The sequence below is a fragment of the Octodon degus genome, unplaced genomic scaffold (genome assembly GCF_000260255.1).
Source record: "Octodon degus isolate 3935 unplaced genomic scaffold, OctDeg1.0 scaffold00154, whole genome shotgun sequence".
Taxonomy (NCBI): domain Eukaryota; kingdom Metazoa; phylum Chordata; class Mammalia; order Rodentia; family Octodontidae; genus Octodon; species Octodon degus.
In genome coordinates, this window is record NW_004524730.1 from 1769884 (window position 1) to 1794905 (window position 25022).

The following is a 25022-nucleotide window of genomic DNA, read 5'->3' on the forward strand; positions in this document are numbered from 1 at the left end:
TGCTTGAAAGCTGAAACCAAATCAGGCAACAACAGGAAGTCGCTGGAAAGTAGAGATCTCAGTTCCCACAGAGCCCCCAGCACCCTTGTGGAGGTCGATCTCAGCCGGCCTGCTCTCTGGGGCCTTTTGGGCATGTGATTTGAGCTCGCTTTGTCTCTCCTCTGTGCAGTGGCAGACACACAAAGACCTGATGTGACCAGGGACAAGCAGAGCAGGGTTAGAGGTGGCCAAGTGCCAATGTCAATAAGTGTGAGCCGTGTCCACACAGCCCACAGTCGCTGAAGCACAAGGAGGCCAACAGGTTTTTAAGAAAAAAGCTAGGAAAAATAGTCTGAGAAATCGTCCTAAGATTTCTAGCCAGAACACAGCTGCAGAAACCTAGGGGCACCAGGGCCTCCCACTTCCTGCCTACCCCATCTCCAATAGCCTGGGGTACAATCAGCTCAGATTTTCAAGGCAACAGGCTGTGAACTTTCACAAATCTCTCTCTGCCCCAGATGATCCATAGAGGGCAGAGAAAATGGCCAGAGCTGGCCACCAGCACGCTGTGCGAGTCCTGGCCCCGAAGCCCACAAGGGTGCTGTGGTAGGGACAGCTGTGCAAAGCACAGCCCACCTCAGAGCCAGGTGAGGAGGCCCAGGTGGCAGCCCCTTGCAGCAGGCTCCAGCATGGATGCTGGTGGCCGACTTGGTGTAAATCCCGGGCAGCCTCTTCCCTGTGGAGGTCACTCAGCTAACCTTGGCCCCATTTCCTCATGTAAAGAGTAGGAATGAAAATAGTACTCATTTCACGGGTCACAGAGCCAAGCGGGCTCTGAGAGAACAGCACCCAGCACGCAGCCGGCCCCAGCAGGACTTTGCTGCAGCTCTTACCTGTCAGATCTATAAGGGAGAAGAGCGCAAGGTCCACGAAGGGGGAACAAGAAAAGCTGAGACACAGCAGCCCCTGAACTCTGCTTGGCTCTGAAAGGGAGTGCACTGTCTCTAACAACAGTGCAGAGGAAATAAGCGCTTCCCTGGCAAGCACACGGACCCGAGTTCAATCCCTGGTTCCAGCACAAAAAAAAACAGCACAGAGGGGCCTCGGAATAATGATGCTGTGGGGCTGGAGAGATAGTTCAGTGGTCTAAGTGCCTGCCTGGCAAGCACAAGGACCTGAGTTCAATCCCCAGTACTGTATACTGTGCCAGCCCCAAAACCAAAGGAACATGCCTATAATCTCTCTGCTGGGGAGGCTGAGACAGGAGGATCACTATGAGTCTGAAATGTGTAGTGAGACCCTATATCAAATAAATAAATTAATTTAAAAAATAATGCTGCTGAGTGGGAGAAGCCAGACCCAAAATAGTAATATACACTGCCCAATGCCCTTCTGTTCAAACAAGAATTATACAGTGATCTACAGTGGCAGAAAGGAGAGCAGGTGTCTAGAAGGACAGAAAGGAGCATTATCAAGGGGTGCAAGGAAGCTTTTGGGGTATTGGGGATGTCCACTGTCTAGATTTTAGCGATGGCTTGACAGATATATCCCTAGACCTAATTATGTCAAAATACTGCAGGGTGTTGGGCTGCAATTAGAAGACCTATGCGCAAGGGGGAGGCAGAGCGAATAGGTCTTGCTAAGCTGCCCCAGCAGCACAGGCATCAGCATAGGACCCCTGTGACCGTGTCTTAGTCATCTCACCCCATTCACAAGGCTCCCTGCTGAGCACCACAGCTAAGCACAGGGTCTGAACATGCCAGCGCCAGGCCTGCCACTCACCTTCCCGAAGAGGTGAGACATCACCATGTCCGGCAGGGCCTGGGTCCATCCAGAGATCTGCAGGGAAGACAGTAGTAGTGCATCAGAACCAGGGTCCACCACTGTGAGCCCAGCTCAGCCTTCCCTACTGCCCGGGGACAAAGTAGCATTCTGCATCCCTGGCTCTCAGCTGGAGCTAGCATCTGGAATGTCTGAAGGGGCCCCACATGGTGAAGCCTAGGTTCCCAGCTTGGCACTTTGGGGAGGCGGCGGACCCCTTACGAGATGAGGCTCAGCAGGATATCTTTAGGCCACTGGAGGTCCTGCAAGGGGACTGTGGAACCCTGGTTCCTTCTTCTCCATCTGCACTGTGCTGTCTAGTGGTAGGTGAACAGCTGTGGCCCGCCGCATGCTCCCTCCATGGTGAGCTGTCTCACTACAGGCCCAAGACACATGGTCAAGCACACATGGATGGGAACCTGCCAAAGTGTGAGTCGGAACCCTTTCCTTGTTGAAGGGTAATGATCTCACATATGGGCTGTGGAGATGGGAAGTTGAGGACCTGCCCTGCCTCAGCTGGATCTCATTGCTGCCGCCTGCCTCCGGCCCCATGCTGAGTGGGAGCAGGTCAGCCTGGGTCTCCATCCAAGCTTTCATGCTCAGAAGCCCTGCCAGGAGGCGAACAGAGCCAGATGCCTGAGCCTCGCACACAGGTGTCCCTCTCCACAGCTGCGTTGGAGAGCAAGGACGTGGTATGGACATAAACCCAGCAGACCTCGGGCTCCACTGCAGCCAGGAGCCAGTGTCCCCAGCCCTCCTTGCCTGGCCCAGAGCAGATGCTCAGGAACGTCCCTGAGGCTTGGCTCCTGAAGGTCATGTGGGTGAGAGGGCAGGGCTCCCAAGTTCTGGGGAGGCACAGAGGAAGGAGGAATACATCAGAGCAGCTATAGCAGGGATGGCTGGGGTGGGCAGTGCCCTAGCACTCCTCCCTCACAGCTACTTCAAACGGGAGAGAACACATTCCCAAGGAGATGCTGGCTCCCCCAGCCTGAAGGGCTTCATCTTATTTCCATTGGAAAGATTCCTGCTCCCTTGGCAAACACTGGGGCCTTGATGGGGAAAAAATTAAAATAGGAATAATAACCATTTATAAAGATAAACAGGATAAACACAAAGCCCCAGGAGCTCAGCTGGGCAGGGCCTCCCCAGCAGCTGGGCTGTTCGCCCTGCAGCCTGTCTCTGACCCAGCAACAGTGACCCAGAGCCAGTGACAACCAGGACCACGGACCTTGCAGTCAAAGAAATGTGTGTCCAGTGCAGTTCTGCTGCCCACCTCTGTGTGACCCTGGACAGCTTCCTTAACCTCAGTTTCCTCCTCTTTGAATATGTCGGAAAAAGCCCTGCCTCCTGGGCTGACTGTGGAGACCAGGGGTGAAGAACAATGGCAGGGGGGCAACTCCCAGATACAGTGCTAGTTACCATGGCAACTAGCATCACAGTCAGGACAGAAAACAAACTCATTTTTCATCAGTACTGTGAGCACTCCTGAGAGACTTCTGTCCCATTCATCAGCATTGTGAGAGGAGCCCAGCACACCGCAGGAACCCAGCAGACACTCAGGAATCTAAGTGATGCTTGCGAGGCTGGCTCAGGAACCCATGGCCCTGTGACATCAATGGTGTAGACAGAAAAATCTCGCTTAAATATTCTGAGCGGCCTATAGTGGAGCAGAGGAAAGATGCTCTGCTTGCTGGGCCGGGAAGCAGGAGGAAAGGAGGAGGGTGGCCAACAGGGGCCCAAGGCTGCGCCAGGCCGAGCCCGTGCATCCGCCCATCCTTCAAGCCGCATCTGCACGCAGGGCCCGGCCCTCCTCACCTTGGAAGCAGCCCAGTCCATCCAGCCTTCCGCACAAGGGTTCACATTGATGAGGACGAGACCTTCCACCATCTCAGGGTTGTTCAGCTGCGGGTGGAGACCCAAGGTCAGATGGACAGGCAGACAAGAATCGGAAACCTAGGGGCTTCCTGTCACAGAGAAGCTTGGGAGAAGAAAGGGAAAAAGGCGAGGGGGAGCCCCAGGGGCCACCACGCTCAAGGTCATGAAGACCCCTGAGTCCCACTGGGTAGCACTGGGCTTCCAGACACTCAAGACTGAACAGCTCCTCCAGAGAGCGGATTGAGGAGGCCTAGGAGGAGCGCACCCTGGAGACCTGCCCGGCGAGCCCTGCTGCCCTGCTGGGCCTCGGCTGTCAGATGGGTCCACCTCATCCGCTGCATAATCAGATGGTGCCCACATGCTCTATGCCACTTTGTCACTTCCAGGGAACACACAGATCCTGAGGACACAGCTACAGCCTGTGACTGATCTGCTCAGAGCTGAGATGCTGGACCAGGGTGTGCCCTCCGCATCTCTAACCTGCAGCAAAGCACAGACCTGACGGACGCATCAGAACACTGCGGCTGAGTACAGCGAGTGCTCTGGCATTCAGAACAAAGCCTGGGAAGAACCAAAAGACCTGAAGCCCCTGGCTGGGGCCCACTGTGACAACAGCAATGACGGTGTCATGGACATCACAGGTTTCCGAATCGAGTTTGGAATCAGTTAGTCCGAGACTATAAAAACCAGTGGTGACAAAGCCATTCGTCCTAACTGCCATGAGCCAGGCTGGGACAGAGAGCACATCTGGTGCTATGCTTCAGTGAGGGAGAAGGCAAAGGTGTGGGGGTGCGCGCACATGAACACACACATGGTTTCTAGATGCTCTTTCAGATCTCCAAATATAATTTTGAGGAACTCACAGCAAAGCGGGTGAGGATGTAGGCGCCGGCACCTGTACCCATGCCAATGACGCTCTTCAGCCTGGAAAGGAATTGAGAAGTCACGTCATGGGGAGGGGAGACACCGCAACTCCTGCCTTGTCCCGCAGTGTGTGCCCTGCTCCTCCTGTGGGGGGTGACAAGCTAGGCTAAGTGGAACCCGAAGCTGCTCATGCCCTGGACGACCCTGGGGCAAATCGGGCCCTGAGCCTCAGCATGGACCAAGGAGCCTGACCCTGGGGGAGCTTGTCCTTCTCAGTCCCTTGCCCTGCTGCCAGGGCCCCAACTCCTGCCATTTACAGCGAGGTGCGTTACAGTCTCTTCCACCCCCCTGCTTTAATCTCAGAATGAAATCAACAGGACCAGAACCATGTGGCGTTATCTGCCAAATGGAAAAGGCTCAATGGGACTGTGGCAGGAGGGCTGCAGGAGGATGCAAGTTTGAGCCCAGCTTGGGCAGCTTAGTGAGGCTGCAGGATGTTTTCTCAAAATAAAAAATAAAACTGGGCTGGGATGTAATTTAGTGAAAAGGCCTAGGTTCAATCCAGGCCTCAAGAGAGGAGCTGAGGTACTGGCAGCTCTGTTCCAGAACATTCCATGTGGAGCGGAGGAGGATAAGGAGCAACAAGGTGAAGACAGGGTAGGGGTGGCTGCCATCATAAGACTGGCCCCTCAAGAAGAAAGGCTGAAGTAGGAGAGGAACATGGGGCGAGGGTAGGGAAGGACACGGGGCACACTACGGTGATCTCCTTTGGCCCCAACCTGCTGCCAGGGGCCAGGCTGGGTCCCCTCCAGGAGGCAGGAAGCCCAGAAGCCACCTGTCTCATGTACTTACCCAAACTGGCGAAGGACTCCAGGAAGCATCTCGGCCAGCTGATCCATGGAGGGGTACATGTACCTGGGAAGATGCAGAGAAGCAGCCAGTGAGAGGTGGGATCCCCACCAACATGGGTGGTGCAGGCCAGGATGCCCTGCGCCTGACTCCTGGCCTGGCCCTTCCACACTACGCTGCACACCCACAGCACACAGGAACAGGGGCTCACCCTGCCCAGCTGCCATATGAGGCCAGCCCTACTCCCCTCCTAATCCCCACCTTCATTTTATAAAGTGGCTTTGGATGCACTGCTGCCCCTGCCCCAGGCCCCATGGAAGAGGCACCCACGCAGAGATTCAAAGCTCACTCAAGTTTCACACTGACTCTGAGGTTGCTTTGACTCCCAGCACCAAGTTCATAAGCATCACTGAGGCTGAGAACAAGTCATGTGGCTGTACAAGACCCCTGTGGGTGGCGCAGCTGTCTTCTCTCTGGCGGGCCCAGGATAGGGATGGCGATGGCAGGGGTACTAACCAGGGGTCCTGACTCCTGCTTTGCTGAATCAACCTCAGGATTGAGAGCTGTCACCCTCACAGGGCCTGGGAGCCCCTTAAGAGTGACTCTATCCCTGGATGCCTTTCACAATCTGACCTCAGGGAGAGGAAGCAGAACCCTGACTACATCAGCATGGAAACTATGGCCCCCACACAGCAGGTTCTTAAAGAAGGAACCAAGGGGCTCTGCAGACATACTCAGACCAGGAGCTGGCTGGCAAGTCAGCAGAAATGCATGAACGTGACCATGACAGAGCCTAGCAAGTGACATCAGGGGACTGAGAGGGGACATTGCAAAGGGGAGATGGTTCTGCTGAAGAGGTCAGGAAATGCTTCTAGGGGAAGTGATGCTGCGGGGTATGGAAGCCCAGAGAGGAAGCAGAGGAAGCCACAGAAAGGGCCAGGAAGAGCTGGATGCTGCGACTCTACCAAGCTGAAGAGAGCCTGAGGAGGGAAGGGACCATGGTGTCAGGACTCAGTGTGCAGTCAGCAGCTCCCAAGTGTGGTGCTGGGGAGCCACCTACCTCAGGGGCTTCTCTGCCCTCCCCACCCCCAAGGCCAGCTGTAAGGCAAGGAGGGACTCAATCCTTGTCCAAGGGGCAGACTGCAGAGCCCAGGGACAGGTTCCCGAGCCCTGCTCTGCGAACTCAGCCTCGGGATTGAGGAGGCCACCCTTTCAAGGCCTGGAAACCCTTAAGTGTAACTCCAGGGCACAGCAAACCAAGCTCCTTCCGACACTGGCTCCCCCCACTGCACCCCTGGTTGCCTAGTTGCCTTAGAGGAAGCAGCCTGCATCCTGGACTCCACAAAAGCAAGTCACAGTTTCTGCAGGTGGAGCCCAGACAGGGGGCACTAAGAGCCTGTTTCCCTCTAAGTCTTGCAAATGTGTGGTCCTACCCAGGACTCTTACTGACGGACTTCCAGGGCTTTATCTTCTGGTTAAGAATTAACTGTATCTCACTGTTTTAATAAGCCCATTACCTTTGGTTCTGGCCTTCTGGGGCTGAGTGTCCCTCCCTTTCTTTACTGATAAATGTTAGTAATTAATAATTCTAAAAAATATATTAAAAAGGGCTATCTAGCTGTAAAAAACCCAAGGGTCCTTAGGGAAGCCTGTACACTCAGGGACAGTCCACCTGGTCTAAAGCACTGCAGTGTGGGCATTCTGGGGTGTCCCCGAGGGCTGCTTCCCGAGGTAACACAGCTGGGGTCATAAGCTGCCCTCACCGCAGCTGTACGTGTGACGTGGAAGTGCCGCACCATCCACGCAGAAGGCCGGGGAATAAAACACCCAGGCACAAGGCAGCTTCATGCGCTAAAGGGACATGGGGCTTAGAGCCAGCAGCAGACCAAAGCAAAAGCCCAAAGCCCCCTTCCAGCTGCATGCCCTTGAGCAAGGTGGAGAACCCCTTGTGTCTCAGCTGCTTCATCTAGAACATGGGGCCGACGACACCGGTTGTCAGGTACATGACAATGACACTGACAGATACAAATTCTGGAGCGTGCAGTACGTGCACCTGTGGTATTGCCTCCCGCCCCTCTTTCTTCTAAATTTCCAAGGCTTTTCACCGCCGAGGCCCACTCTTCTATGGCTCCCTCCTGGTTGCATGGAATGCACCTGCCATAAAGCCATCCTCGCCAGAGAGGAGAGGAGTTTAGTGAGCGCAGTTTCAGCAGGGTGTGAGGAAGAGGTCCTGGAGGGAGCTACCCAGCAGTGACTGCACTCAATGCCAGAGCACCAAAACTGAGCACTTCAGAATGGTTAAGATGTTAAGTTGAATGAAATAGTAAATTTTATATTTTATCCTGATTAAGAAAGTCTGTTAAAATGAGCTCGATCCCTCCCCATCCCTTCTCCCCTTGCATGGCTCCTGCGGCATGAACGACCCTAATGCTCTTACCCTGCTGGGAAGGAGGGCGCACCATCCTGCTGCCCAGGAGCATCCACATGGCACACGGCGAAGTGCTGTGTGATCTCCTGCATGTCCTCGGAGTTGAAGAGGGGGTTGTAGCAGGTTTTGTCTGGAGGGAAGGCCAGGAGATGGTGAGGAAGAAGTCAGGCAAGGAAACAGTGGGTGCTGGGTGGCTGTGCAGCCATGTACATTGCTTTGGCTCCGGTGCTGGGAGGGCTCCCAGTCCAGCTCCTGCCCTGGCCCAGCCATGGGTGCATGTGATGGGCTGGTCTGGCTCCTCTCTAGGTCCTCTAGGCTGTCAAATCTGGGGTACTGGCCAGGGCGCAGAAAGCTTTCAAACATGGAGGAGCATAGTAGGTAAAGCATGAACCGCCTAAGGTGTCCTATGTGAATCTGCCACTTGTAGAGGGCCTGAGGTGTTGCTAGTCACCAAACCTGTCACCTTTTCCTCCTGGATCACTCGTAACTAGTGGAAGTCATGCGACTGGGCTTTGACCAACAGGATGTGATGTCACCATGTTATCCACACATCTGCAGCCAGTCCCCTATGCTTCGCTCGTCTCCCACCAATCTTTCAGATCCAGAGCGGCAGCAGAAGCCTCTGAGGACCCAGGAGTACTGGGTCCCTGAATCACTACCCTGACCATGTGCCACTTGGTACTCACTGAAGTTACACAGTGAGGAAAAGCAACGGGTTGTGTTAGGCCAGAGTGGGCCTGCAGTCTTTCAACACAGCCTTTAGTCTGCTGTAACTCACAGGGGGGCCTTTCTGAAACAGCAGAGAGGAGCCACTTCACATGCTTGATGCCAGCTCCTCCCAGAGCTCAGCGGCACGGGACAAAGTCTAGACAGTACCCAGCGTGGGACCTGGTGTGTAATGGACACAAGGGACAGATAGGCAAGACGCGAGATAAAACAAGTTGGGAATGAAAGGGAAGTGGTTTCCAGTCCCTGACATCATCCCAACTCAAGGCATTAATCAGTATTGGAAAAATATAAATAAAGCAGGCCATCGAACCAAATCCTGCAGGCCTCCAGCCTGGCAGTTTTCACGTTTGTAACAAAATGCCTCCTGACTCACCATAGGAAGACTCCCCTGCACTCTGAGTGGCGTTAGCAGTCGGAAGATCTAGTCCAGCCCCCTTGGAAAAACCAAGGCACTCGGGACTAAGAATTTGGTGTCTAAACATCTACATAGCGTTATTCACGGTAGCCCCTACGTAGAGACAACCCATAGCTGAAGAGCGGACGAATGAGAACGCTGCATCCTGCAATGAACTGTGCTGGGCAGAGGGCTTGGAGGAGCAGCCAGGGCCCAGTAGGGTTAGAGACCGAAGAACTGTGAGGGGAGTCAACCACAAGAGCCCACTCATGCTGTGATCCCATCTATGGAAGGTTTCCACAACAGACAAATCCACAGAGTCAGAAAAAAGATGCGTGTCAGCACCAGGGCATGGGGAGCACAGAACACTGGGGTTGACACACATTTCATTTTGTGTGAGAGAAATGTTCTAAAATTGCCTCCTCTCCTGGCTGTACAACTGTGTGACAGTGCCAGATGCCCATCACAGTACATCTCTGGCTCCCCCAGGCCACAGTAAGTGCCCCCACCAGGACAGCTCAGCAAGGTTCCAAAATGGACGGGCCCTTTCCAGCTGGCTTTTGTCCCTGCCTCTGGGCCCCAGAGCTGTGGGGAACTTACGGTTCATGCCGATGTCATGGTATGTAAGGATGACGGGCCGGTTTCCCTTGGGGGTCCCACACAGGGTGATGTGCAGAGAGCCGTGTAAGGTCTCGATGTCCTGCTCCTGGGGAAAGACAGCACATGGAGGCCTGCTGAGTGGGCTGCACGTGCTCTGAGGATGCTCCTAGTACACATGGGGCCCAGAGCCCTGGGCAGCAGGTCTTCAGGAGGGAGGAGACAGAGGAAGGGGGAGGCCCAGAGTGGACGGCACCATTGCTGCACAAAGCTACAGCACCAGAGTGGCCCAAGACACGCTGAAAAACACTGTTTCCTCTGTTCACAAAGGGGACCCTTTGAGGGGGGAGCAGAAACAAAAAATCTGCCACCTCCTCTCCTCACCCCACCCACAGCCCTGCGATGACAGCTGACGGTTCTGGGTGCCTGGAGTGGACTTCCTGTTCCAAGAAGAGCCTTCAGTTTCCTTTGCAAATCCATCCCTCACCCTGGGTCTTAGCAGGAGTGTGGGCGCTTGGCCCTTCTTCATGTTCCACAGGCTCGAGCTAGTTTTTGGACTTCACCTCCCAACTTCAGACTTAGAGCCCGCGTCACTCACTCCTTGCCCCTGGGGGCAGAAGGCACTTGACGTGGCAGGGCTGGGACCTGGAGCTGGACAGCAGCAGCCACACTGTCACAATGAGGCAAGAGCCTGCCTAGAGAAAATCCAGCCAACCCAGAAGACGAGAAAGAGTGAGAGGTGGTCTTAGGGATGGCATCTACCACCTAGAATTCTCAGTCCACCACTTCTAACCCACATATACCATATGCGTTGACTAAAACCATCCTAAATAGCAACACATTTCTCCTCTCCTCTGTTCCCTCTCAAAGGGAAGGTGGGTTCTCCCCAGGTCAAGGATAATTTCTCAGCCTACATCAAGTAGGCTCACTCAGCTGCCCCCTGCCCCTACCAGCTGGTACAGAAGCCCTCAGGGCTCTCCAAACAGCTCTTGCTGTTCTCCCACCTTAAAAGAACGAAGCCCCCCATCTTGGTTCTAGCTACCTCAGCTCATTCCCAGGCCCAATTTCCCCTTGCCGTCGTCACCGAAACTATCCCAGAGGACAATGGTCATGGGCTTTTCCCAACCAGCCACCTTCTCCCCAGTCTTGGACCTCCCTGCCTTGGGTTTCTGACCCTTAGTTACCCAGAAGCTCCTGCAGACCCCAGTCAGTCTGCCTGGAGGGACCCCGTGTCTGAGAGCAGTGACCTCCCTTCACCATGCCACCTCTCCACAGGGTACACAGAGGCCTTCCTGATGATATAAACACTGAGCCACTTCTTTTCAGCCCCTTCACCTTGCTAAGAGCTCTGAAACCTATGACCCTTTCTCTCTCTGGCTGAGGGGCATGAAGTGGTAGTCAGAGCCACACAGGCAGGTGACAGAGGGGTGCTCCCAGGCAGCTAGACTCAGCATCCCTCATATAGTGGGTGATTGAAAATGCCAACCCACACTCACACTGCCAGGGTCCACTCCTCTAGGGTTACTCTTGAGAGAAGATGAGGCATGAGAGTGGAACAGTGGACATGCTAGAGCCAGGAATCCACTGACAAGCCACCTCACAAGAAGGGACAGGTGACCACCCAGCTAGGAGCCCATGGGCTTGCACTGATCATCCCATCTGTAACTTGGGTGCAGCCTGGTGCCTGTCCACCTCCTGAGTGTGTTGGAGACCTATGGGACACAGCAGGCAGCTGTACCAGGACCCCTATGCAGTCATCTCTGGTCAGGCAGAGTGACTGGCCACACCTCACTGTCAACATAGGCTGGAGGTTAGATCCTGCCTCTGTTCCTACTTGCAACTGTGGACACTTAGGCCAGTTCTATTTCATTCAGCCACCATTTATTAGGCACCTACTATGTGCAAGGCTCTCAAATTCCTCAGAGAGATATGTGGACAAAAACTCCCAAGCCAGCGGCCAGTCGTAGAAGGCCCCTTACGGGGCAGGTTCTCTGGATTTACCCTAGTGGGGGCTGGCAGGAAGCCCAAAGAAGGCTCTCAAATCCTGCAAAGCCAGTGAGAGTCTGATCCAAGAAGAGAAAAACATGTCTGCATTTAGTGTCCTGTTTCAGCAAGAGCCACCATTCCCTGTGCTGAGCGAGGATCATGGGGGTCTTGGCCCTAACACAGAAACCCTGGAAGCACACAGAGTGAGAGCCATGCTGCACCCTCATGGAGCAGGAGGGCTTGGGCCCACAGAGGGTCCAGAACGATGGTGCTGACACATAGGCACAGCTTGGAGGAAACCCTCACCCTGGGTCTCCTCAGAGACCCCAACCAAGTTTCCTGGAAAACAGCAAACCAGTCTGCCATTTCCTGCCCTCCTGCCCTCTGAGACCAGCACTGCTTCTCTGGTCATAACAAACACTGGAAAAATCCACAGCCGACTTCATCAATGACCAGGCCCAGCCCCCATGGGGCCACTGGTCATCTGCTGGGCCCTGAAGCCACAATGGCTCATTGTGGGGTCACAATCTTTATTGTCTGACCCACATGGCTCCCTCTAAAAATAGGCCAAGCCAGGCAGTGTCCCCTCTGCCCACACGCTCAGGTTCAAGGGTATGCTCCAACCCCCAGCCCTGCAGGTCCTGGCCTCTGAACTGGAGAGAGCAGCTCCTCCAGCCCCTGAGGATCAGAATTACCATGTGAATCTGAACAGGTTCCCGCAGGAAGGGATGCTCAGCACACACGACACAGCGGTGGCAGAGGGTGGTCACCCAGCCTGCCTGCACCTTCAAAGGTGCTGGGAGGCCCAGGAGTGGGATACTCTCTCCTCTTTCACCCATCTCTTCGGCTGCATTACAACATAGAACTTTTAATTTGAATGGCCCACCCCCCAATCCTCAAGGAAGGCCACCTAGGTGTCTGATTATTCCACTCAGAACTGCCTACACAAAGCACCAAGGACCACTGGCAAAACCTCAGACGTGCAGGGCCATGGATGTGTGACCTCCCAGAACAGCACTCTCGCCACCACAGCACTGGCAACCTCAGATTCACACCAGGTGGCTGCTCCCTGTAACATCTCCCAGGACCAGCTCACTCTCAGCACGCAGGAGTCCTCCCCACAGCCTGTACCTGGCCCTGCCCTGATGCTTAGCCTGAGCAGGTCCCCACATTTGCCACGTCCAGACTTACCAGGGCAAAGGCCCCAGTGTTAGGAGACAGAAGTGATGTCATGGTGGTCCATGATGCAGGCTGCCCCTCATCACGAGTGGGCTGAGGTAAGAGACAAGGCGAGCTAAGCACCCACCCAGCCCAGGCAGGGCACCTGACACACAGCCGCAGGGACGTGCACAGGGCAAGAAATCCAGTGACCTCCCCTGGCCACCAGCCGATGTGGTAGAACAACTACAGTCCTGCCTTGTGGGGTCCTGGGCCCTTGGGTCAAGGTCCATGGGCCACCCCCTAGGCCCTCTCTGAGCTCCACACCTATCAGTCTGCATAGGAAAGAGGGGCAAAGCAAATGTGCGCATGCATACATGTACACACACACACACACACACACACCCCACTACACCAACTTCTGTGCTCTCTCTCTCCATTGGCCAAATTCAGGAAGACTGTCTAAGACTGAATGGGAGAATTAACACACACAAACACACGCCATTGTGTTCTTTGGGTCCCTAAGGAACATTCTGTCCTGTGCCTGTAGGGATGAATCACCCAGTGTCCTGGGAGAAAGGACCTGTCCCACATTCACAAAGATAGGGCACCAGTAATCAAATGTCATTCCACTGTGTGTCCCTGACGGGAAGACTTCCTGTATCCGGGTTCATCACCCAGAACCTTCTGCGCAGCCCCATCACAGCTCAGAAGCAGCCTGCAGAAGACCCTCATGGGAATCTCATCCAGCCGTGGGGGTGCGAAAGACAAAGGCCCCAGAACAAAGGCCACTCTGGTTCTTCTCTACCCTGTTCTGGAAGATTCTAGAAGCTTCTTTCTCTGGGTGCAGTGTGACGGCTATGATGGTGGTGGCAGGAATTGCACTGGCCAGCCCATTACAAGCCCTGCCCAGAGTGTCCTCTCACTGACTACACAACGACCCCTTTGGGTAACGCTCATCTACGTTCTACAGATGAGGGAACTGACGGTGAGCGGGGTTAAGTGACTTGCCCAAGTTCACACAAGAGGAACGGGAGGGGCCGGTGTGAAGCAACGGTGCATCTGGCCATCGTGCCCTGTAGGCAGGCCTAGCAGGAAGGGGCTGGAGGAGGCTCGCTACTCGAGGCATACTGTGTTGCCCGACGGCACACAGCAGCTCAGGTCCCCACACTCACGCAGCTGCAGGTCAGTCCAGCTCCCCACAGCTCCCAGTGCTAACCACACAGCCGCTGGGGTCACCTCGGCAGCAGAGCAGAGCCCAGCGCCTGCTCCTCCTACCCTGCCGAGACGCGCCTTCACCCTAAACTGCAGGCGCACAGGGATGGGAGTGTGGGAAGCACAAAGGACGAAGCCCAAGCATCTCTGGGTGGTGGAGGCCCGGCTGCGCACCTACTCCCGCAGCACGTGCCTGCTCTTGCTAATGCGCAGCAGCCACAATCGGAACTGTCTGCACAGCGACTGCCTGCTCGAGCATACTGCCGGTCCCCAGAGAGGAAAGAGGACTGTGTAGACAAGCTCTGGCCCAGAGGGGAGGCCTAGGGAATGGCACAGTCTGCATTGCCTATTAGCCAGCAAGCAGCCCACACGGCTCCCACCACGAGGGCCTACACCTGGCAGGTGGCGAACGACACCTGCCGCTACATACAACCGGAAGGTTTCATCTCTGTGGCTGTCCATCCTGGCTTGGGGGCCTAATGAACTAGAGCAGACAGTTGGAGCAGACCAAACAGCTCTTCTTTCTCTCTCTCTTTTTTTAAAAAATTAATAAGATTCCATTTTTTTCTCTAAGCAGCAGTATAGCTTGATAAAATTCTCTTCTTGCCGTCTCTCTTGTATCGAAGCTGGTCAAGAGACATGGGTTTGGACAATGTGAAACGAGCAGAATTTTCTAGGCTTTCAGTTAAAGGATTCTGTTTTGTATGTTTCTTATTTAGTTTTTAAGGATCAACCTTAGGGGCTGAAGAGATAGCTCAGTGGTCTAAGCACTGGGCTGGCAAGTACAAGGACTTGGGTTCGATCCCTGGTGGCAAATGCTGTGCCAGCTCCAGAACCCAGGCCCACTGTGCCATCCCTGAAAATGGGCATGGTAGCTAGCACAGGTCTGTTATCCCAGTGCTGAGGAGGTGGAGCCGGGAGGATCACTATGAGTCCGAGCTGCGTAGGGAGACCCTGCACCGAATAAATAAATCCATTTAAAATAAAAAGGAATTTTGATTCCTTGGAATTTTGATTTTTCCTCCTTTTAGCTCTCCCACGTGCTTCCTACCTGGAATGCAGATAAGACGCTTAGGGATTCAGTAGCCCTTTTCTAACCATAAAGACAGAAACTACACATCCAGGATGACAGAGCAGAAGGCTGGAGGGAATCTGGGGTGGGGCGACATTCACTGCCTTCCTGACGAGGCCTTCCAGTTAGCCAGAATGAGTGACTGCTCTGACGGTTCACCTGTACACCTCCGCCCCAAGCTGCAGGAGCTCTGGGGTGGGGCTCTGGGGAGGGGTCAGATAATGGGGCGCTGTGCTCGGTGGGACATTAGTGGGCTATCAGTTTATAGGCACATGGGACGCTGGAAGGTGAGGCTTGGCTGGAGGAGGTGGGCTCCTGGGTGTGGCCTGGGAGGTCCCCCTCAATCTCTCTCTGTTTCCCACTGCTGTGTCAAGAGCTCCGTCTCCTCTGCCAGGCCCCTCGGCCACGCTGCTCTGTTTTGGAGTCAGCTGGCCATGGACTAAACCTCTACAAGCTGGGGATCATAAGTAATCTTTCCTTTTCATTTTCAGGTGCTGGGTATTTTATCTCTGTGACAAGGAAAATAACTAAGACAGTTTCCTCGCCTAGGGCACGATGTGTTGTTGGGTGACACCACTCTAGTGATGGATGTGTCCTGTGTTCTGGGCTAAATCATGGCCTTATCAGATTCTCTGTCCTAAGGTATCCGCTGCCAGCCGAGGCCCATAATAAGCCAGCCTGCTCTCCTGAGCTGTTCCCCAGACTAAGCCATTCCACAGACCTGAAGCACCCCTTTCCCTAGCTGCTGTCCCTGGCAGCGGCTCAGAGGTGATCACTGTGCCCCTCCATGATCTCTCCTCTCCAGAGGCCCTGGGAAGATGCTGACCACACAAGACCCTAAGAGGATAACGCTAAGTCTGAGGCGCCTTGGACCACCCCTCCCCCATGCCAGCCAGCCTTGGGGTCTAGGCACACCACGCCCAGAGGAGGGGGTCACCCCACAGGATGACAGGCCCAGAAGGCTGCTGTGCCAGTCAGAGCCAGCTGTAAGTCAAGGCAACTGGAGCAAGATAGCACTCAGGACAGAGGTGCAGGAGAGGGCCCTGAATGTGCCCTGCAGCCTCCCACTGCTTCCTGGTTCATCTCCTGTGTCTCCATCATATAGAGAGCCAGGGTTGTGCCCTGGCCTTAGAATCCTTTTAATTAAGAAAGGAGCACATAAAACAGGGAAGATGACCAGAGAGGGGTGGAGGGCAGGCGGGGGGCACAGTCCCACTAGCAGATAAGGACAGCCATGCATCCCCCAAGCAAATGCCATAAAGCCAGCTCTGGCTCTTGCAGTGGTCACAAGACAACCATGTGACAGATAGCTTTTGGGTCTGCAGCACAGGTGACCAATGCCACCTGCCTGGGATGCTAGGAGTCTAGGCTGGCTTCTAGCTAGCTAAAGTTGCAGCAGGCACAGTAGGAACAGAGCAAAACAGACGTCACAATCTGGAAATGGGCTGCTGTGGGACAAGAGGACATCAGTGTGGGCTCCTGCTGCACAATGGGGACCACAATTCTTCACAGAGAAATTAGAGGGAAGTCTTTCTTGGTGGAGGAAAAAGGGAAAGAGAAAGTGAGCCCACACCCCCCAAGGAGCAGGAGCGGAAGGAAGGCAGAGGGCTGCATGCTGATCCAAGGCCGCGTGGGTTTAACTGCTGAGACCTCTGCCCAGACAGCGATACCCTCCTCCTTTACAGATTAGAATGTTAAGTCCCGGGAAGGTCAACTGGGCATCACAGTTGGCAAAGGACAGGCTGCATCTGGATCCACTTCCGTCTGCTGTACCTTTCTTGGCACATGGAGATGATGTCTACCTGCGTGTGGTGGAGCCTGGCCTGGACACACCCACCTGGACCCACCCTGGCGCCAGGTGGTGAGGCATCCTGCATCTGGCGGCCACTCCTAGGGAGCCCACAAGGGGAGCAGACAGCCACATGGCACCCCACAGCCTCTGTGTTGATCCAGATGAGCGCACTGCCATCTGTCACCTAGTTGGCTCTGAGTCGTAGCAGCTTTGCCAGGAGGTGGGGTGGGGAGAGGGTGAGGATGGGAAGGGTGGGCTTAGGATTCCAGAGCTTTTGCTTACATTCTGCCCACCTCAGAGGGCTGGAAAATAAGGAGCAATAGTGTGCAGAGGAGGGAATTAGTGGAGGGTCACTACCATTTCCATTTTCCCTTGAGCTAAGAGATTCTAAGGGACAGGACAGGGAAGGTGTTAGCCTCCCTGAGAGGGATCAAGCTCTCCTGGGCTCTCGAGCCACACTCCAGGAGGCCATGCCCATCACCCCTCCCTTGCCTCTCACCCAGGAGCTCCTGTGGGTAACAGCAGTCTGTTTCCCAGAGACCCATGCTGAACACACAGATTCCCATGGAAACCAAACCAAATCAAACCAGCTGAATAACTAAAGATCCAGGTGGAAGGAATTAGAAACAACAAAGCCAAGAGGAAAGGCAATCTGGAGCACAGGGAGCTACCCAGCCCATGACCTGGGAACTGTGGGTACTGGACGCAACTCTGCTGTCCTCTCACCAGAGCTCCCTACAGGACTGTGGCTCTGGACATGGACGTGGAGACAGCAATTGCGATGACTCTGGGGAAATGCCTTAGGCGCTCCCTGGGCTGTGGGTCTCCCAGGGCACAAAAGAAGGGCAGAGATGCTTGCCTTATGTGGTGGGTACAAAGATCCAGTGAGAGACACGCGGAGACGCACAGCAGCTTCTGCCTAGGCTTTATACTTGAGAGACTGCGGTCACTGTAGACTCACGATCCTCACGTGCCTAGTGTCAGCCTGACCTACACTTAGAACTACCTCATGGCATGGTTTTGCAAGTCCCTACATATCTTCAAACTGGTCTCTTATCTAAAAGCAGAGATAACACCTGGTGTCCTGGTGAGGGAAGCTCTGAGACAAGGTAACACCCAATCCAATCGCTTCGTAAAGTCTCCCCATCTGAGGTTATGAAAGAAGGGTTATGGCTGGGCTACCTCAAAGGCATCCACCACTTCTGACAGTCTTGGGACTCCATAGTTACAGCCAGGAAAATCAGCTAGAACCCAAGATGCTACCACCTTTCCAACTACTCAATTTGCAAATGCAACTTCTTGACCCTAATGCCAGCATCTTCTCAGCAGGCCCGGATGAAACTGTCCTTCCTGCAGCCACTGCTGCTAGCCCAGCAGCTGCCCAGCCTTGTGCTCCAAGGGCCCCAGAACCTCTCCAGGAAGGGGGCACCTAGGAGCCTGGGAGCAGCTGCTAGGGCCTCATACTGGTATCACTCATTAATTTACCCTAAAACATTTGTGAGGCCCGGACAGACCACCCTAATGTGACGTCAGTGGTGAGAGATGTGGCACGATGCCGTGTGCTCCGGAAGCCATGCTGTCTCCCAAGGCTGGTGGTTCTGCAGGTCAAAGCTGACTTTATGGTGACTCCACTCAAAGGAGCTCTGGGTGATGGGGTGTGTGTGTGTGTGTGCGCTTAGATCCATTAAAAAGGTTTTTTAAAGCTTAAATACTTAGCTACAATAGAAAAGGCAAGAAGAGACTGCTGAGGTGCTTGCAGGTATGCACAGGGAGACAGCTGAAATCCTTAGCCTGATTTCCAGACACTGGGTACAGGACCCTGTGATAGGAAGCAGATGGGGGATGACATGCAATGAGGTGGCTGGGAAGGCAGCCGATCACGTCCCCACCAGTGTGTGCTCCCAGGTTTCATGTAAACCCAGTAAGGCACTGTTAGACCCTGTGCGTGGCCAGATTGGTTAAAACAGCAGCCATTGCAATGCAGAATGGGGGCCTGCGCCTAGGAACTGGCCTCAGGTCTGAGCAAGCCTCGGGGTGAGGTTCAGATGGCGCAGGGACAGCAGGGTCACCTCAAAGCCTTGTTTTCCTCATCTGTAAAGCAGGATAAGGGGGACAGGTCCTAGATGACTGAGCCAGAGAGCAGAGGAAACTGTGGGGACCAGTGTGTCTCATGGGAAGACAACAGCTGACAGGTGGCTGTCACTTCACTGGAGCCTCCAAGAGCATTCTGAGGTCATGGCACACTGGGCTACCCTGTGTGGGGACACCCTGCAGCCCCTCAGACCGACAAGGCTCTGTCATGCTCAGCTCCTGGCCTGAGGTACAGGGACCCACCACAGCCATTTCATCACCCAGTGCGACACATTTTGAAGGCAGTCTTACAGTGAGCTCACGCCCGGCAATGTGGAGAGTTATGGTATTCATGGAGACCCTGTTGACAATCTGGGGTGGCCTTCTTAAATGGGACCCCCAGGTCTGAGAGCCACATCCAAAAGAATAGTTCTGTACAAAAATCTTTTGGCAACAACCTTGACAAAATGTCGCTCGACAGTGAGGTTCAGTTCAGACTGCATGACACACGTAAGGTGGAGTCAATATAGCTCACGGGAGTGACGCATCTCTCTCCTGGGAAAGCTCTGAATCCGGGGCATAGTGGTTCACCTGTGCTGCCTCCTCTGCCTTAGGATGACCAAATCCCTCGAGTCCCTCGTCTCCTAGGTGCATGGCTGGTCCAACTCTCCTTCAGCGCAATGTCACCACACAAGAAGCCGTCTCAGACCACCTAAGACAGAGCCCACCTTGCCTTGCCCCTCACCTGCTTCACAGCAGCCCATACTGTTACTGTCACGCCCCCAGCGTAGGTGGGGCCATCCCATTTCCTTCATTGTTTCTGTTGTCTGTCAGGCTAACTTTGTAGAGAGAGCAAAAGTTTCAAGCACGTGGCCAGGGTACTCAGCTGGCCCTTCCTGTCCAGCCTGAAGCTCCCAGCAGGCTTCTTAACCTCTCTGGGCCACAGGACCTCCATCTGCGCAATGCGGACAGGACTGCTCAGGTGAGCTCGGTGTGGGGTGCACACAGCACAACACCTTACGGAGCTTCAGCACTCAGACTCCTTGAGGTACTTCTGGATATAAGTCCCTGAGAACAACAGTGCTGCTTGTCACCTTGCCACTGTATCCCCAGCACCAAGGACCACACTGGGCAAGGAACAAAGGATTTTTCAATAGAGAAACTGCCCACCCTACAGGACAGAGCTGGCAAAGTACACAGGGGATAAGTCCAGGCCTGGCACATGATGTTCTCAGACCTTGTCCGGCCTCTGCCACCCTCCCCTCCTCTTAGGACCTCCCACTTCGTCAGTATCCTAAGGGTGCGGTTCCCAGCACCTCTGGCCTGCAGAGCCCTCTGTTTGACCTAAACCAGTAGTAGGACCACAGCTCCACTGTCCTCTGCTGTACCAGCCACGGCAGTCCTAGAGCTTCGCAACGGATCGGAAGCGACACAAACTGAGAACTGCAGGAAAAGATATACTATGCTTTCTAGGTTTTCCAGAATCAGTAACCAAGATGTTAAATATCCACAATGACCGCAGGAGCCAACAGCTCTACTCCTACTTAGAGACCTGTCAAGAACTGAAATAAGCCTCAAATAGCTCTGCCTAGACCCGTGTTCAAAGCAGGGTTAGTCACCGCAGCCAGAAGGTGGAAGCCACCCAAGAATCCAGGAAGGAGTGGCTAAGCCAAGTACAGTGTACTCACATAGGGGAATAGGACTCAGCCTTAAAAGTGAAGGCGGCCCCGAAGCATGCTCAACCCAGATGGGCTTGGAGGAGCTGAGGCTCAAGGAAATGGGCCAGAGACAAAGGGACAGCTGTTCCACTCACACGAGGCAGTTACAGCCATCAAACCCACAGGAAAAAGCATGGTGGATCCCAGGGGCTGGGAAAGGAAAGTACAGAGTTGCAGTTTTGCACAATGGAACGTCCTAGAGATGAACACTGGTAGCCATCACATAACAGAGTGAATGTGCTCAATTCTTCCATGCTGATCTCCAACGCGAGAATGCCCATGCGTGCAACCCAGCGTGGGGCTGTAGGGCCTCCCTGGATGGTGTCATCCAATGCTTCTATCCTGCCTACAATTTTCTTTTCCTTCCAAAGATAATGCAAGACCTTGCCTGTGGATGGCTGGGGGAGCAGGCCATGGGGCAGGAGTCTTAGGCAGAGGAGAGTGGTCTGGGCAGTGGTGAGACAGAAGAAGGGAACCACAGCTGAGAGCGGCCTGAAGCCAGAGACATCTGTATGGGAGCAGGCAGAGGTTCAGGCCCACGTGTCTCAGCTGCCTGTGTGCCTGTGGCTCATCGTGTTTGCTTTGCTCCTCCTCTGGGGGTGCAAGTTCTCCTGAAGTGTCAGGGTTTTTTTGTGTCCCCCATCTCCATGTTGCCTAGGGCTCAGCCAGCATCGGGCCTCTGAGTCCAGCCCAGCACCTATGTACCCCAGGCTGCTGTCCTCAGGGCGTGTTCTCGACTGTCCTGCCAACCCCAAGCAGAACGACTATGCTTCAATTCCAGGACAGCAAGCCCTAGGAAGGGAGTCTTCCTACCAAATCACAGGGTCTCTAGCCTGCCTGGTGTCCCATGCTTGCCCCGTGTTCCCCACCAGGCTGTGGGCTCTGCAGGCTGTGGCTGTGCATCTGCCCCGCTCTCCTGGGATGGACTGGCTACACTTCTCTGGCTGGAACTCACACCACCTCCTACCAGGACACAGGCTCAGGGTAGGGCCCAGCTGGGCCTACTTCTTCCCCTTCCCTGGCTCTCACATTTGATCAGGGATCCTGCAATCAAACAGAAGGAAGGAAAGAGAGGAGCAGGACATGGAGCGAGGAGGGAAGCTGTGTCTTCTACTTGCCTGGACATCAAACTCGTGCAGAAGGCCAGTGATGGTCTGTGGAAAAAACCAGACAGGACAGATGGTCAGGTTTCTTAGAGCAATATTTTTGGAACATAGTGGCTGTTCACACCAGGCTGCTGTCTACCTTCCATCTCTGGTGGCCTCTCTTACTGATTGCAAAGAAGCCTTTCTTTTTCCTTTTAAATGAAAGCAGTCCAGCAGAAAAAGAAGACACATTAGGTGGATTCCTTTTTGATGACAGCCTTGGTGAAAAAGATCTGGAGGCCTACAGCGACCACAAGCCTGAGGGATGCAGGAGTGTGATGGACACTCGCTGGTCTCCTAGTCTCTACTCCCACACTACACTTTCACAGCTCAAACCTGACCATGTCGTTGTCTGCCTTCAATTTTTTTTAATGGCCGATATCATCTGGATTCTGGATTAACATCCAATCTTTTATAAGTGTTAAGATGAGAATGGAAATCTCTACGCATTCCTCTTAATCTAAACATTCTGAATTTCAACCCAAATTCCATCTCCTGCTAGACCTTTCAGGGGCAGAAAAAGTACCCAAAAAAAGTTCAAGTCCCCAGTAGGGGTGTGGAAGTGTGGCTCAGAGGAGGCCAGACACCTCACTTGGCCAAGCTTTCCAAGAAACATTGCTGACATTTTCCTGACTCAGAGACAGAAATAGAGATATTCCCTGCAAACTAAGCCCCACTCAACCCTCCCTGACCAGCCTGAGGAAGGACAGTCCAGGTTGAAGACAGACACCCGGCAGAGTTGTAAAGTTCTTCTTTCCTCCCAGACTGTAAAGGAAAAGGTGAATCCACCCTGAGAGGCAGATGAGTGGGCAACCTACAGTCCACAAGCTCTTAAATGTCTGATTCAAAAATAACACATACCGTAGGATGCCTGAAAAACATAATGCTTTTTGGAATGCATGTGCCCTTGGGCTCAGCTGTGCCACTCCCAAGAGCGCCCTCTCCAGGTGCACGCACGCAGCTGCACAGGGACAGGCATTGTTAGTGCAGTGAGGGACAAACATTCTGTGTCATTGCCTGTAGCAGCGGAAGGCGCAGGAGACCCACCATCCACATACTGCACATTGGCCAAAAAATTGGTGGAATACTATGCAGCTGGAAATGGAAACCCAAATCTGTGGGCTGCCGTTAGAAAGATCTCTGAGACACACTTAAGTGGATAAAGCAGGGTGTGCAATGCTGCTGTATGGTTTATAAAAAGGGGTGTTACAAATATGTTGATATGTAGCTGTACCTCCTGTGGGTTTTTGTTAGCTTACTTTTTAAGACTGTTATAGGCCGAGAACAAAGATTTAGGAGGTGATTTAGAGCTTACACAGTATATAGTTGGGAGATGATAGTTCACCACCTGTTTTTGTAAATAAAGTTTTACTGGGACACTGAAAGTCATCCACTTATGAAATGTCCATGGTCGCTGGCAGGCTGTAACGGCAAAGCTGAGCACAGTCACCCCCTCAGCATCTGAGTGAAGGGATCTGGGTCCTCCACAGCTGCTCAAGTCCCTTATATAAAGTGGAGCAGGATTTGCGCACAGCCTGCACATGGCTCCTGCATACCTGATATCATCTCTCGGTCCCTAGACTGCGTTGCCCAGGGAACACCAGCTTCTGGATATGTGCAGACACAGTGTGTTTGCCAGTGTCTTGGATCCATGGCTGATTGGATCTTCAATGTAGAAACAGTGGACACAGAGGGCTGAATGGAGTGGTCATAGGGCCTAGGAGGGTCCCATCCGGCCCCCTCGGAAGGGGTCCATGGACCCTAGGCACACAGTGATCCTGAGCTTTCTGCTGCTTCCCCAGGCAGGCCTTATCATCCTACCTGTGTCAAGCTCTAGAATGAACCTGAGCAATTTCCCCCCTATCTGAGGCCAATGCGTTTATCTGCAAGGTGGGGAATGAAATCGACAGTCTGTTGTGCATAGGGAGCAGGCCTGGGTGTGAGTCCATGCCCCATATTTTGCAGCTGTATGGCTGAGGATAAACTGAACTCCCTGAGACTCCACCCCCTCCTCTGTGCAGTGAGGACAACACAGAAGCTAGAGCAGCCACCAGCCACACTGGAAGTACGACTGGGCGAGGGTTGAGCACCTAGGATACGGTCGACACATATTAGTGATTATTCTACAAAGCATTGGCTTGACTTTAGAGTGACGTCTTTTTTAAGCCTAAGCTTCCAGTTTCAAAGAGTTATCAGCACAGGCAGTTATGAGTCTCTGAGGAACATGAGCACACGATAAAAGAAAAAACCAGCACCAGCTGTGCAGACAGCAAGCCTCGACCGCCATTGGCACAACCAGCTGTTGGGCTGGAGCACAGGGTGCTTGCTCCCAGCAGCAGGGTTGCTGATCTCAGAAAAGGATCCACCAGGGAGCGCTGAGGAGACACCACAACTGCTACTGAGTCTGCTCATCTCCTCTACAGTGGGTGGCTCTGATTGCTTTATGAATCAGTGCCCTCCCTCCGTGTGAGCCCAGCCCCCTGCAGGACCACCCGCCCCCAGTGTCTCTTTACTGAGGAAGACTAAAGCACGGAGGACAGAGGTGCACGCCATGGATACAGCTGCAAAGCACTGGAGCCAGGATTTGACCCAAGTGGTCTGGTCCCACAGTAGGTAGCTTTACCCACTAAGCTACAGGGTAGGTGGATCCCACGGGTACTGGGATTCATGTTGCATGTTCTGGAACTATGGGGTATCAGACATGCTCAGAGAAGCCCGGCCTCATGTGCTTACTACCAGGGAGAGCGGTGAGGCACAGGTGGGCAACAGCTTGGCTCACTGTGTTGTAGCACATACTGGCCATGGTGGGTTCTGAAGTCCTGCCTCTTACTCCTGAGCACTCAAAGAAGCAGTGCAGATACGTGTGTGCATGGTATGCGCACGCTTTGTACGATGCGTATGTGTGGTGTGCGTGTTCATAGGTGTGCAATGCTAGCTACACACACACATGCATGTGTCCAGCTGTGCGTGGGTGTGCAGCCATGGGAGGAGCCAGGAGCATCTCTACTCACCTCTCCTTTCTCCACCAGAGGCTTCACCTCAGCAAGGTCCACGTCCTGAAGCTCCCGTGACATGTCCCTGCTGTCACCTGCCTGCAAGGGGAAAAAAACAGAGGTCAACACTTTGTGCTAAGACAAGTTTCCTGGAGGAAGTAGATCGTAGGCCAGGGCACAGCATGATGGGCAACAAGACTAGGCCACCCCTGCGTCCAAGGCTCCTCCCTCCAGCACACACAGCACAGCACGAGCGGGTCCCCTGTCCCCACAGATTTATCTTAGTCTTCCTCTTGGAGTTGGCAGTCACTTTTCTTGGACAGGACATGAGTCTCTC

At 54.0% G+C, this 25022-nt stretch overlaps 1 protein-coding gene across 1 annotated transcript in view; it reads right to left on the bottom strand.

Annotated features, from left to right (window-relative positions):
- The window catches only part of Ndrg1 (N-myc downstream regulated 1), a 49282-nt gene that overhangs the window by 13725 nt on the left and 10535 nt on the right, over positions 1–25022 (bottom strand). The window contains exons 2-9 of the mRNA XM_004642489.2: positions 24704–24784; positions 21666–21701; positions 9540–9645; positions 7826–7946; positions 5392–5454; positions 4539–4599; positions 3616–3702; positions 1762–1818 (exon numbers count right to left, since the gene is read on the bottom strand). Of these exons, the coding sequence (XP_004642546.1) occupies positions 1762–1818; positions 3616–3702; positions 4539–4599; positions 5392–5454; positions 7826–7946; positions 9540–9645; positions 21666–21701; positions 24704–24766 (594 nt within the window). The 5' untranslated portion in view covers positions 24767–24784. The remainder of the gene's footprint in view (positions 1–1761; positions 1819–3615; positions 3703–4538; positions 4600–5391; positions 5455–7825; positions 7947–9539; positions 9646–21665; positions 21702–24703; positions 24785–25022) is intronic.